The sequence below is a fragment of the Papio anubis genome, chromosome 1 (genome assembly GCF_008728515.1).
Source record: "Papio anubis isolate 15944 chromosome 1, Panubis1.0, whole genome shotgun sequence".
In the NCBI taxonomy this organism is placed as follows: domain Eukaryota; kingdom Metazoa; phylum Chordata; class Mammalia; order Primates; family Cercopithecidae; genus Papio; species Papio anubis.
The window spans coordinates 159571974-159585953 of NC_044976.1; the positions used below are offsets into that span (position 1 = coordinate 159571974).

The 13980-nt window shown below is 53.0% G+C and overlaps 1 protein-coding gene and 1 non-coding gene across 2 annotated transcripts in view; one reads left to right on the forward strand and one right to left on the reverse strand.

Moving 5' to 3' along the window:
- The window catches only part of LGR6 (leucine rich repeat containing G protein-coupled receptor 6), a 126207-nt gene extending 112303 nt beyond the window's left edge, over positions 1-13904 (reverse strand). The window contains exon 1 of the mRNA XM_031657052.1: positions 12801-13904. Coding sequence (XP_031512912.1) covers positions 12801-13012 — 212 coding nt within the window. The 5' untranslated portion in view covers positions 13013-13904. The remainder of the gene's footprint in view (positions 1-12800) is intronic.
- On the forward strand, positions 9301-9404 carry LOC116272528. Its single transcript, XR_004181194.1, has one exon. It is a non-coding gene; the product is annotated as a small nucleolar RNA U13 (small nucleolar RNA).
- Positions 13905-13980: the final 76 nt, after the last annotated feature.

The following is a 13980-nucleotide window of genomic DNA, read 5'->3' on the forward strand; positions in this document are numbered from 1 at the left end:
AGAGGACTTGTCCAAAGGCACTCAGCATGTTGGCAGCAAAGACAGGGTCCTAGCCTGGGGTCTCCTGATCCCACTTCCAACTGGAGAACAAACCTAAAGCTCCAGTTGCTGGGGTCAGGAGGGCTGCAGACGAAACTGGAGGAGGGAAGCTTTGGAAGCACCCCCTTCCTCCAGAGGACTCACGCAGCTCCTCGATCCACAGGACAGAGAAACCCTGCAGCAGGAGGGTGGGAGACTGCAGGGAGGGGCTGAGCCAGCAGGGCTCTGCAGGTCAGTGGTAGGATTTCCTGAGTCCAGGCGCTCACTCAGGCGTTACTAAGAATTTATCTCCACAGCTGGACCAGGGACTCTGTTTGTTGTAGTGAAAGTTAGTGTCAGCGCCCAGCACGGCTGTGCCTACTACTAAGTGTATGCTTAATACATATTCATAGGTTGAATAAATGAAAAATAATAGCTAACATCCATTGAACGGTTACTATGTGCCAGATGCCGTTCTAGGCACTTTGCATATATTAACTCATTTAACAAGGGCATCATTGTCATTCCTCTATTACAGGTGAGGAAACTAAGGCACAAAGAGGGTAAATCTTTCCCCAAGGATTGGTAAAAGGCAGAGCCAGAATCTGAACTCAGGTGGAGTGGCTCTGGGGTTTGTGCACTTACCCACTCTGCTAGATTTATAAGAAACTGGGAAGGAGGCCGACACACACGGGATCTGACATCTGTGGGATGGGCCCTCTGCCCTCCCTTTCAAGCAGAATCCCTGCCCACCAGAGACGGACAACTGCCTCATTCCCAGAATCGCTGAGACTCTGGTGCGCCCCCTGTGCCCACTCTAGCACAATGCATCCCATAGTCCCTGGCCCCTGCAGATGCCACACTCAGGCCAAGAAGCACCTCCAACCCAAGGATGCTCAGTCTCCCCTCTAGTCCTGGGGCCGCCTCCTGCACATCTGGGCAAAGGCTACCTTGTCTTCCCTGTGGCATCCCTGAGAAAAAGACCCCTTCCTCTCATCCCCTCCTGCCCTAGCCTCTAGGTTAAGGGGAGAAAGGGCTACACAATTTGCAGGACCGGCCGGGCACAGTGGCTCACACCTGTAATCCCAGGACTTTGGGAGGCCAAGGCGGGTGGATCACCTGAGGTCATGAGTTCAAGACCAGCCTGGCCAACATGGCGAAGCCCTGTCTCTACTAAAAATACAAAAATTAGCCGGACGTGGTGGCAGGAGCCTATAATCCCAGCTTCTTGAGAGGCTGAGGCAGAAGAATCGCTTGAACCCAGGAGGCGGAGGTTGCAGTGAGCCGAGATAGCAACATTGCACTCCAGCCTGGGTGACAGAGCGAGACTCTGTCTCAATAAAAATAAATAAATAAATAAATAAATAAATAAATAAATAAATAAAATAATTTGCAGGACCCAGTGCAAAATAAAATGTAGGGCCCTTGTGAAAAAAATTATTAAAAATTTTACACAGCTCTCTCACCTGTAATCCCAGCAAGTTCAAGACCAGCCTGGGCAATATAGTGAGACCTCACTATAAGTTTTAAGTATTTTAATTTTTAAAAAACTTAAAAATTAGCTGGTTGTGGTAGTGGGCACCTGTAGTCTCAGCTACTCGGGAGGCTGAGGTGGGAGGATCACTTGAGCCCAGGGAGTTGAGGCTGCAGTGAGCGGAGATCATACCATTGCACTCCAGCCTGGGTGACAGTGCAAGATCCTGTCTCAAAAATAAATAAATAAATAAAATAAAATAACACACACACACACAACCAAAAAAATGACATGGTAACAGCAGAGCAATGACCCAAGCACGGGGCCCTGTGTGACAGCGTGGAGGGCATGTCTGTGAAGGGATCTCAGGCCACCCTGGACCCGGTCCCCCAAGCGCAGTTACCTGCCTCAGCCTGCTTCAGCAGGTAACTGAGCTTGGGGGACCGGGTCCAGGGTGGCCTGAGAGGTGAGCTGGTTCCCAGCTCTGACTCCTTTCGGTCCTGAGCTCTCATCTGCCCCAGGTAAGTGAGGGTGGGAGCCCAGGTCCTGTCCCAATTCTCATTCTCTCTTGCTTTTGTCCCAGACAATGGTTCCCCTCCTTTCTCGTCTCCTCCCAGCCTTCTAATCTGCTCTGTCCACCACAAAGACAGGAGATTAGTTTACAGCCCCTTCCTGCCTCAACTCTCACAATTCCTGGACACTTGATCCAGCGTCCTCCATCCTCAAACACTCCTAACCCTGCGTTGCCCCAGATCTGGAGCTGAGAGGAAGGGAGAAAAAATGAAATGCATGCACTGGATCTGTTTACAGCCCTGTCCTGAGCGCCCCCTGCAGGCAGAGACCCATACTGGGGTAGGGGGTGTGTTCTTGAAGGACTTGTGTGTGTATGTTTGAAGGAGGTATGTGTGTGTATGTTTGAAGGAGGTATGTGTGTGTGTGTTAGGTCTGTGTGTGTTTGGAGGTGTGTGTGGGTTTGTGTGTGTTTGAAGGAGGTGTGTGTGGGTTTGTGTGTTTGAAGGAGGTGTGTGTATGTTTGAAGGAGGGGTGTGTGTGTGTTTCAAGGAGGATGTATTTAGAAAAAGGAGTGTCTATGTGTGTTTAAGAAGAGGTATATTATAAGAGAGGGAGTGTGTGTGTGTTTAGAAGAGGTGTGTTTATTAATGTGTTAAGGTATGTGTTTAGGAGGTGTGTATGTGTGTTTAGAAAATTAATGAAGTGTGTGTTAGGTGTGTGTGTGTTTGGAGGAGGTGTGTATTATAATAATGGTTAATGTGTGTTTAGAGGTGTCTTTGACAGAAGAGGTGTGTGTTAGGTGTTAATGTGTGTTCAGAAGTGTGTGTGTTAGGTGTATGTGTGTTTGGAGGAGGTATGTGTGTGTTAGGTGTGTGTGTATGTTTGAAGCAGGTATGTGTGCGTTAGTGGTGTGTGTGTATTTGAAGGAGGTGTGTGTGTGTGTTAGGTATGTGTGTGTTTGAAGGAGATGTGTGTGTATTAGGTGTGTGTGTGTGTTTGGAGGTGTGTGTGTGCTTGAAGGAGGTATGTGTGATGTGATCCCGAGAAGAGGAACCATGAGCACAGATCCTGCCTTCAGGAAGCTCCCAGACTGAAGCGGGGGCATGGCCCCTGCCCTAAAAGAGTTGCCCTCTTCTGATGCAAAGAAACATGGCTCCTGTCCACAAGGAACCCTGAATCTGATGAAGTAGAGCATCACAGTCAGACAAACATACAGACAGATGGGGACACACACACCCTACAAAGACATAGTGAACATAATACTACCTGATATTTTCACAGGAAATAAAATCACACCCCCTGTGTGCAAAACGCCCCCCAAGCAGAATCTTGCTTCATGCAACAACTCATTGGGCAGAGATGATTCTCGACACCTGACAAGTGTCAACCTCGGTCTTCCCATTCCTTGGCCTGTGGGTTTTCCTTTGCACCACGACCACCTTTCAGGGGCTTCAGAATTAGGGGCCTCAGTTAGACACCAGCGTTCCCTCCTCTGTGCCCCGCCTGCTGCGCGGTATCTGGCCCTACCTGGGCGTGTTTCTCACTTCCTACAACAGGTCACAGTTATTTGCGCGTGTCTTATCTCTCTCTCCAAGGCTCCAGGAGAGAGGAAAGAGGGCAAGAATTCAATCCACATTTGTCAAATGAACAAATGAATGATTGAATGAATGAATGCTTGCTCCTCACAACAGCCTGGGAGTTCAAGTGGCACTATCATTGGTTATCAACACGGGGCATGAGGGGCACCGCAGCACCAGTGGGGAGGACAAGTATTGCCAGAATCCACACAGTGTGCTGATAGCAACTGAGGCTTACACACACTCTACCAAACTGCGCTGTTCTTCTTCATGCAAAGGAACATGGAGCACGTGGGGAGAGGTCTAGAGACCTGGAGAAAAGAATCCTCACACCAGATTCACTGAGAAGGCTTCCTTCCTATAGGAGGTGCTAAAAGCTTCTTAGCCAGGGGGCTGCCTTTGGCCTGTTTCCCGGGAGTCAACGATTAACTCAGATAGGGGGGCAATTCTAACTTGCAGATCACATAGGGAGTTGGAATAAACCTCCATGTACTAGGCTCCCATTTTCCTGGTTCACCCACATATTCCTCTATACAAAAAGCCCTCCCTCTGCCCTGCAAGAACCCCAGCAACGCACTGGGCTGTGGCTGCTACGTGGAAACAGTGGCTCCGCACTGCTCCTCTGTTCCTCCCCCTCCATGAGTCCATCGGCCTTGGCTTTGGGCCTGGGGACCACATCCAAGTCCCTGCCACTGGTGCAATGGAAGGCACTCAGCACCTTTCTGCCACCTTTCTGTCAGTCTGGACACTCTCGGGTACACTCCCACCTCCTCCAGCACCTCCAAGGGCAAAGGGGAAAGGATGGTGGCAGGGGCAGAGAGTGAGAGGCACTGTGTCCTAGGACCAACCCTCTGGGTCTCACTCTCAGCAAGCCCTAGGCAGACAGAGTCAAATAGGCGAAACGAAGGGCCACTGCAGGCCTGCCTCCACCCCTTCTCCCAAGTGCCTCTCTCAAGGGGAGACCAGATAGATAATAACCATAGCTCCCATAGATTGGACATTTGCTATGTGCCAAACACTGTGTCTAATTATAAACATCTTTCCGTATGCCCGTTTTGAAAGTAAGAAAACAGAAGCTGAGAGGGGTGAAGAAACACACAGCCGTAGCTGGTTAGTGCTGGAGCCTAGCCTTGAACCCATGTCGGCTTGGCTGCAAACATGCACTCTTTCTTCTATAGCAGTGCTTCCAGGTGTGTGTCCAGATGGGGTCTCCTATGCCTTGGGATGGCTGGATGCTGCCCAGGGTTAACTGGGTGCCTTTTCCCTGGGAGGCCTTGTTGGTTTACCCGGGACGCTGAACACCTTGGATTGGGTTTGTGTGTTTGTATATGTGTGTGTCTGTGTTTTTAAAATGTGTTCCCTGAGGGAAAAAGGGCAGAAAGCCCTGCTCTAGAACATGCTGCCCCAGGGAGTGGGACGGAACAGGTCATGGAGATGAAGTATGAAACCCCAGTGAGGTTCCTCATTCTATCCTGGGCTCATGGCTTCCCCTTCTCCTGGCCCTGAATTAAATCCTTCTGGTCTTCAGGACTCAAGCCTCTTCTCTCTCCCCTGGGACTTCCCTGACCACCTCAGTCCTCTTTCTCCCTTGAATGCCCATGGACCTCACCTCTGGTCCTCCCTGGATGCTCCGGGATTATCTGATACAGTGAGTTCACTTTTCATGTGCACCTGGCTGGTATCTCACTGAAGTCATCACCCTGACTGCCTCCCAGAGGACCCAGCAGACAGTAGGTCCTCAACGTCAATGCTGATGATAATCTCCACACTCAAGGATTCCGTCTTACCCTCCCCAGAGTCCCCAGTTTCTGTGCTGAGCCCCAATACCTTCCCCTCCAAGCAGCCCCCATAGATGGGCTCCCAGAAACCACTGCTGGTGGATGGGAGGGAAATGGGGCAAACCACTGATCCTTCCCCCAGAAAGACAGGAATTGTAAATAGGCTTTGAGAGGCTGCTTGGCCTGGGATTTTGACAAGCCCAGAGTCCTGCTCATTCGCTTGGAGCTTGGAAACCCCTCAGCTGTGGGCCTCTGAGTGTTATCCCCACTGGTAAGTGGGGATAACACTAGCACCTCTCTCATGGGGTTTATGTGAGATGATGCAGATAAAGTGCTTGAGCACACTTCTTGCCACATGCCAACCATTCAGTAAATGCTGGTTATCACTGTTATTGGTATAGAAGAGACACCAGGGTGATGGTGGATTCCTATGTATGTGTCTCTGAACCTATGGGGGCCCATCGAGACTGGGTCCCAAGAATGAACGTTCCTGATGAGCTAGTGTCTTCCTGGAAGATCACAGTCCAGGGAATGAATACATCAAACAGGAAGGTATCCTCACCGTGCTGGAGCAGACAGGAGAGGCAGAGAGCTGGGCACAAGGTGCTTCCCCGGTCCCAGCCTCAAATTCACGTCTCATAGCTAATCAGAGAGAGCCCTGATCTCCCAGGGATGGGGGGAATTGAAGATACAGAGCATAGGCATCCCCTGATGGTTTCTGGAGGAGAAAAAAGATCATAGCAGAGAAGGGAGGACTGGGGATGGGACACAAAGGAAACTTCAGTTCTGGAGGTGCCTTAAGTAGCCGGGCCCAGCCCCCCCAACCCGCCAGCCGCCAGCCTGCCCGTGGCCTGCTCTGGCATGGCTCCGGGGGGCACAGTGCCAACCCCTGAGCTCTCCCCCCACCATGTCCTTTCGCTGCTTCCAAAATAACTCTCTGCTCACTGCCCAAGTTTGGCCTCTCGGGTGTTTTTCTCCTCCTGGGACCTGTTCTCCCATGTCTGAAGGGCGAGGGAAGAGACCTGAATTGTCATCAGGGACTGGAGATCACTCCATTTCTGACAATGGACTAGTTAGTACAAGGGGCCCCCACAATTCTCAGAAGCCCCCAGGTCAGTGAGTTCATTTCAGTTTGGCTGAAAGAAGTTGCCATTTCCAACCTGGGGAAGGGGGATTGGCATTTTTTCCCCCACCCCATCTCCTGCACCTTCCCAAGGTGTCTGAAGCCCCGGCAGGCTCCTTGATCTTGGCCCTGCTCCCAATAGTGGGTCACTAGCCTAAGGTCAAACAACCCATTAAGGATGAGCTCAAAGGAAGATCCTCATGGCCCCTCAGGGCATGTCTGCCCCCCACCCTCCCCACCCCCACAACAACACTCCCAATCCCAAATGCCCCATCCACCCCTGCTTTTCCTTGGGCTATAGCAGAGAAACTCTAATTTCAAGGAACTCCGATTTCTGGGGAGAAGCTGGACTCTCCAGACAGTGCTAACCTAGAAGCCCAGATTCTTCCTCTTTGGAGAGTCTCCCACCAGGCGGCAGGCTTAGCCCCAGCTCCTCCGGGCATCGCCTGGGAGAAGGATCACTTCCTCCATCATCCACGCCCAGGAGCCCAAGAGCAGAACTGGCTGCTTGAAAGGCCTGTTTCCCTGAAAGTCAGTGGGAGGGGCTTTGTTAGTAAAGAAGGAGGGTGGGAGGGAAGGAAGGGTGATCTGATGGGGCTCCAGAAGATGAGACTCTGCCATCCTAACTCCCCATCCTGTCCCCGTAGCTCTGCTGGGCCCTTTTCATGGTAGTTTATTTGTAGTTGAAGGCATTAAGAAAAACTATATTAATAGTAAACATTTTGTAAGCCCTTATAGCATAAAAGACCCTTTGCTTTCTTTGTCTCATTTGCTCCTCCTCACAACCCTTTGAGGTAGATACTATTAGTGTTTCCATTTTGAAGACTGAGAAACTGGAGTTTGGGGGAGGTTAAGTGATTTGCCCAGAGACACGGCTCATCAACAGGGGAGCTGAGACTTGAACCCGCGCCCAGCAAGGCCTCCCCATTCGGATACCCTCTGTGCCCTGTCTGTCGCTCCCCTGGGGGGCATGGGTCAGTGCAGGAAGCAGGCTGCAGCGCGTGTGGGGCCATCAGGGTTGAGAGCCCATGGAATGGGGGGAAGGCGGGGTGGAGTGGGGGCAGGCTGGGGGCCAACTCTGCTCTGAGCCAGGCTTTCTTCTCCTCCGCCAGCCGCCCCACCCGGCCGCGCCCCATGCCCGCTGCTGCCAGAGCCGAGAGGTTTCCTTTTTCTTTTGCCTAGGGCTGTTTCCTGCCTTTCCTTTGAACTGGGGTGTTGGCTCCCCCACACATTCACCCACCTCCGGCGACCCCCCGGGTCTGCCTTCTGATGGGCCCGCCCTACTAGGCTCCACTTTGGAGCAAGGCTGGCACGGGAGAGCCCCACAGGACCCTACTTCCTGGAGTCACTGTACCCCTCCTTTGCCCCTCTCTTCCCCGCACTGGTCTGGGTGCTGCCTGGGTCCTCCCCTTCCCTCCTTCCCTTCCCTCACGGCCTGCTGCCGAGCAGCTCTCCCCGGGAGCTTTCTCTGTCCTGCACCAGGAGCAGGAGACTCAGAGTGGGTTGCTCCCTGCCTCTCCCACTTTCTAGTTTTTCATCCAAAACATGGCTTCTCTGGACACTGAGGTACAGAGAAGTTTTGGGACCTGCACAGGGTCTCATAGCAACTGAGAGACTGAAGATTAGAACTCACAAACCCCAAGTTTCCGGAAGGAGGAGTCAAACTCTTAGAATCTATTAGAAAGGGCAATTAAGACTGGGCCAGGGAAGGGTGGCCTTGGAAGTGAGAAATGAGACCTGGCACATTGGCACCTCCACCCCCAATTCACAACACATCCTCTCCAAGGCTGGCTCTCCCCTGTTAAGGCCGCCTGTTCTTTGCTTCTTCATCTCTAGACTATATAAGGGAGCACGCTGGGGTCTTCCATCAGGTGTTCCCTTCCCCTCCCTGGTTTTTCTAGACTGTACTCAAAAAAAAAAAAAAAAAAACCTAAAATTACTCTGGGTTCCCAGTAGAGCTCATTCCATCCTCTTGGCAGCTTCTTCTGCCTCTCACAGGCCCCAACTACACACATACCTATCCTATACCTTTCATAGAACAGACCTGCTTCCCTCCCTCCCATGCTAATTCCAGGACTTCCTCCTCCAGGAAGACTTCCATGACTAACATTTCTTGGCCCTGGTCACCCTAATAACAACACCCTAATAACAATGGACCAGACGTTATAACAAACCCTTTGCAAACATCATCTCAGTGAATCCACACAACAGCCCTATGAGGTAGATCTTAACCCTGTTTACAGGTGAGGAAACTAAGTCACAGAAGGGCTAATCAACTGGCTGGGGGTCACATAGCTAGTAAATGATAGCATGAACTCTGCTTTGTTGTGGCAAATGTGGCAAATTTACAGACATCTCCTCTAAATTACCCTGTATCTACACACACGCAGAAACACACACAGACACACACAGACACACATGTACACACCATCTAACCTTTCAAACAAGTCAGGTGGTTATCAGTTATCACAGGCAATCTTAAAGGGAGTGAATTCCCAAGAAAGCAATTAGCAGTCTGAAGTGGAGGTTGCATGGTGTAGTGGCCCGCCCTCAGCCCTGGTGGCAGTGGACAATGAAAATGGGTGCTTAGGTGGGACTGCAAGTGCATGAGCCTTAGGTCTTTTACAACTAGGTGTGAGACACCTTTTCTGGCACCATCTGTTTACTGACACTGCTCAGCCTGGGGGCCCAGAGTAACTACCCAGATCTTTCTACTCAGGAACAACTCCGGGGATTATCTGCTCAACAAGTTATATGCTGTCTGTGTACTCCTGTCTCTGCATCGTGTGCACATGTGATAGAATAGAACAAGAGGTGATCTTTTTGTAGGTAAGAAGCGTGACGATCGGGTTTTTGTGCTCACGTGTGAGAAGTGCCTCCCTCAAACCTTGTTATGAAGTCAGCACATTACTGGTCTTTTTTTTTTCTTTTTAAAGAAGAAAGAAAAAATAATAGAACAAGAGGCATCATGCCTTCTCATCACCATCAGATTAGATGTCCCAGAGCCAGGGCCTCCATCTCCCCCTTGGTCTATTTTCAGAACAGGCCCCAGCCAGGGAGAATGTTGAAACCCCGGTGAGTGTCAATGAGCCTCGCTGAGACTACAGTTTAGGAGGAAACTGTTGAAAAAAGAGAGATATATGAAGGATTGTGAGTATCTGAAGTCTGTCTTCCCAACCTTGATCAAACAGGGCTGGCACTGAGTCCAGAAGTGGTAATAGTTTTTGGACATGATTGTCAAAGCAAAGAATACCAGTTGGTTATAAAGATGCCTTCCTGGTCTGCCTTAGAACCAAGATGGAGAGGCGGAAGCACCTACCTTATGACAGGTATTGGCTAGAAGGAGAAAATCTCACAGCCGTGGAGTGGGGGAAGAGATATGAAGTCATTTTTATTGAGACCAGGTCAAGGAATGCACAAGCGGACTTGTGGGTACCTTTTGGAGCCCATAGCTCCTGGGAGCCTCCTATGGTTCCGTCTATGGCTCCTTCTAAGGATCTTCGAGTCCTCTCTGGTCTGCTACTTCCTGCAGTGTTTTAACATTTTTCATTCTCAACTCTGTGTCAGGAGGACTTAAGTCCCCACCCCCCCTCTCGATCCCCAACCCCCAATTTTTACCAACTGGTTGGGCTCCAAGTCCCCAGAACCAGCCAAGTATTGATCAAGAGTTGCCCTGACACTCACCTCCCCAGCACACAGCTCTCTTCCTCCAGCCACAAACCATTCCCTTGAATTCTACACTCTCCCACTAGGCTCAATTTCCCTCCGGTGTAGAGAGGCCTGGTAGCTTACCTCCGCCTCCACAGAGCACCCATAGGAGGCATGATAATACTAGCCACCATTTCAGAGTCACCCTCGGGTGTCAGGCACTGTGGGGACTTTCACTGAACATATTATCTCACTTAATCCTCTCAGCAACCTGCTTCCTCCTCTCCATGTACACATGAAGAACCTGAGGTTTAGAGGTGTTCAGTGAGTGACTCTCAGTAGGCGGCAGAGCTAGGAAGGAACCAAGGTTTGAGTGACCCAGAGAGAGGCACTGCTGGTTGTATCACCAGATGTGAATCTGCTCTGTCCTCTGGGGTACATGGGGCAGGGCCAAGCCTGGCATCTCCTAACATTGCTGAAAAGAGAAGAGAGGCCCAAGACTCCCCCACCCTGGCTCTTCTCCATGCCAGCCCTCAGCCCCACCTTCAGGGGCCTTTGTGGTAGAGCCGTTCTCCAGAGAGGGCAAAGAAAGAAAATTCCTCCTCTGAGCCACCCTCAGGACAACTGTAGGAATCCTCCATGCACCATCCACGTGGGACCCCTCCCCAGCCCAGAGCAGGGGACACGGTCCTCTGCCACCTCCTTCCAATATTCCAGACCCCACTGCTAAATTCCCCACATTGCCTCAGGACCCATCATACTCTTTCTAGTTCCCACTCCCTCTCTTCTCTCCACCACTCAGAAGCATCCCCTGAGTCTTGAGAGAGAGGGAGTTTCTCAATCCCCAGGAAGACAGACCAGCTCAGAAAACCCCACCTCTACTGAACCCAAACGCAGAGTTCACAGCTCTGGGGAACTGTGATAAGCTAGCAGGAAAATCTTCTGCCAGCATGGATGGTAGGATGCTTGAATTCCAAAGGTGACACTGTACCTCCTTCCCCAAGTCCTTCTAGAAAAAGGATCATTAACCAGTCTAGGAAGACTTAATGCTGGGAAAGGAAGCTCTGGAAGGCCTTATCTTCTCTGCCCCTTCAACCCAGGCAAGGGACCTTCCTTCGGCTCACCCAGAGAAAGGTTCCACAGAAGTCACGCCTAAACTCTTTAGCTACAGGACCCTGTCTTCAAATGAACCAATGTCACATACTCCCAGGATAGAAAACTGCTGAAAGCAGGGCTGGCCTGGATGTGGGGTGGGGCGGGAGTCTGCCTTGCTTTGCCAGATGTTGAGTGCCCGGGCTCTGTGCAGTTGGTACCTTTATTCCCATGACTGCCTGTGCCGTCACCCGCTGCACTGTGAAGGATTCCATTTGTCCATCTGGAAGATGGACATTATTTTTCCCTTCTCACTCCTTCACCTGGCCCACAGCCTGTGCCTTTTGGAGTGGAGGGGGACATTCCGACCTGGGGACAGGGACATTTGGAGAGCAGTCCTGTGAAAAGTTGCCATCTGGGACCCTCCACCTCCCACCAGGACACTGCCAACACTGAGCACCCTTTTAGTTCCACAAATTCTTGCTAGGCCCCTGTAAAGATTCGCCCAACCTCCTCTTCCTCTAAGCTCTGACATGTTGGAACCCCAAAGCCATGAGGGGCCTCTCTCAGGCCAGAAGGAGCTCTAGGATCCTAGCCCTCAGCAGAAGGCCCCAGGCTTTCCCACCTGCTCCCAGCTGCTCTGAGGAAGGTGATGGGGCCTGCAGACCTGGGCTGGAGGAGGTTTCCTTTCCCCAGAGCCTGGCTGGGGGTGTGGGTAGGTGGCCTGGAATGTGCTCTCTCACCCTCCTCCTGCCCAGGTAGTGAGCAGCCAGAGCCCCCAGCCCTCCAGTTCTGAGGGTAAGCTCTGTGAGCCAGACTGACAGGACAGCTGCCCCCAGTAGGGTCCCCTTCACGCGCCATCTCACCCCAACTCAGACGCTAAAAATGGTTCTCTGGTTTTCAGCCTCGGCGCCTGCCCACAAATTAGTGTCTCCAACATAGCCTCTTGGGACATGACTTTAGGGAGGACCCTGGGGGAGCCAGGAGGCCCCAGTGAAGGGAGATGGTGCTGGCAGAGTCCCTTTCTAAGGAGACAAGAGTGGATAGGGGCCCCCTCCCAGCTTCTGGGAACCCCCCCTCACAAAGGGCACCCAGCCTCAATGTGACAGCCCTGCTGTCCTCACCATGGCAGAAAAACAGACATTATTTCCACCCCACTGGGGCATGCTCCCCTCACCTCCACCTCCAGTTCTGTCAGCTTTACCCTCAGCCACCATCCCGGGCACTGCTCTACTAGAAGAGAATGTAGCAACGGAGATGGGGCAGCCAGCCCCATGCCCTCCTGCTCAGGGTCCAGAACCCAACTCACCAAGCCTGGGCTCCCATAGTGAGCCCACAAGCACAGAGGCCAATGGGGAAGCCAAGTCAGGGAAGCCTGGTCTCCCTGCTCACCTGATATTTCATCTCAGACTCTTCTCCCCTCCCCAGTCCCGCAGCCGTCAACTTGGAAGGGGGTGAACCCTCTCTGTGATGCCCACGCCCCAGGGCACCAAGCAAGCAGGTGCCCTGCTGAGGCCAAGACTGGGCCCTAGCCAGCAGCCCGCAGGACCAGGTGGGGACGGGCGGGCAGTACTCACAGGTAAGCCGTCAGGGGGTCCAGGTCCCCCGGTACGGCGGACAGCCCGAGCTCAGAGCAGTCGGCAGACAGCATGATGCCGTCCTCCTGGCAGTGGCAGGGGGCCGGGCAAGCAGTGGGCCCCGGGCCGGGCCGGGGGACGCCGCCGGCGCTCCGGGAGGCGCACAGCGCGGCGCAAAGCCACAGTGCCCGGAGCCCGGGAGGGCTGGGCATCTTGGCGGCCGCGCTGCTGGGGCACCTGGCGGGCGGACGTGTGGACGCACGGGCGCGGTGGCCGCAGCTGCTTCCTCCCGGTCCCGGTGGGCTGCGCCGTCGGTGGGGACCGCCCCGGGGGCTCTGCTGGGCGTCAGCGGCGGCGGTGGGAGCGCCGGGACGGTGCAGTCAGAGAGGGGCAGGCATTGTTGAGTGATCTTCGTTATTCAGTTTCACAGGCTGGGCTTGGCAAGGGAGGGAGACCCAGCCGGAGGAGGAGTCAAGGAAACTTTCTACGCTGCGGCTTGCTCCCCTTCCCTCCTTCCTTCGGAGCTGGCAGGAATTCCATTCAGGAAAGAAAAAAAAAAAGGAAGAAAGCAAAGAAACCCAAGCGAGCAAAGCTCAGCCCGTCAGAGACGTGCATTTGTTTGGAAAGGGTGCCCCAGGGCCTTGGCCCCAGGGCTGGGGACCCTCTTGTCTTTGGGGACAGCCACGGGGTCACATGGGACCAGAGGAGGTCCCCTCATGCCTCCACCACGTTTCACACGTTTCACACTGGAGGAAACCGAGACCCAAGAGGAGAAATGATTTGTTCGGGTGACACAGCTGATGGGGCAGCCCCAGAGCTGGAACTCGTCCGCCCTCCTCGGCCTGTCTTCCAGGACAGGAGAGAGGGGAGTGAGGGGCTACTCTGGGAGAGGCCAGGCTGTGGAGGGTTCCACTACAAGCTGAGATGACCCGACAGTGGGCAACCAGGAGCAGTCTCCTCACTGAGAGGCCGCGCCTTGACTCCAAAGAAACGGGTGTGGAGTTCCACCCGCTGAGCGCACCCTGGGTGGAAATGCACTCCTGCAGCCTCTGTCAGGTTTACGGGCCGGGGACTACCTTGATTCCAGCTCCCAGGACTTCGGGAGGCTGAGGGACTGCGGGCAGCTCAGCTGGTTGTCAGAGCCCGCCTCAAAGTAAGCGGTTTGGTGCCACCTGGAGGC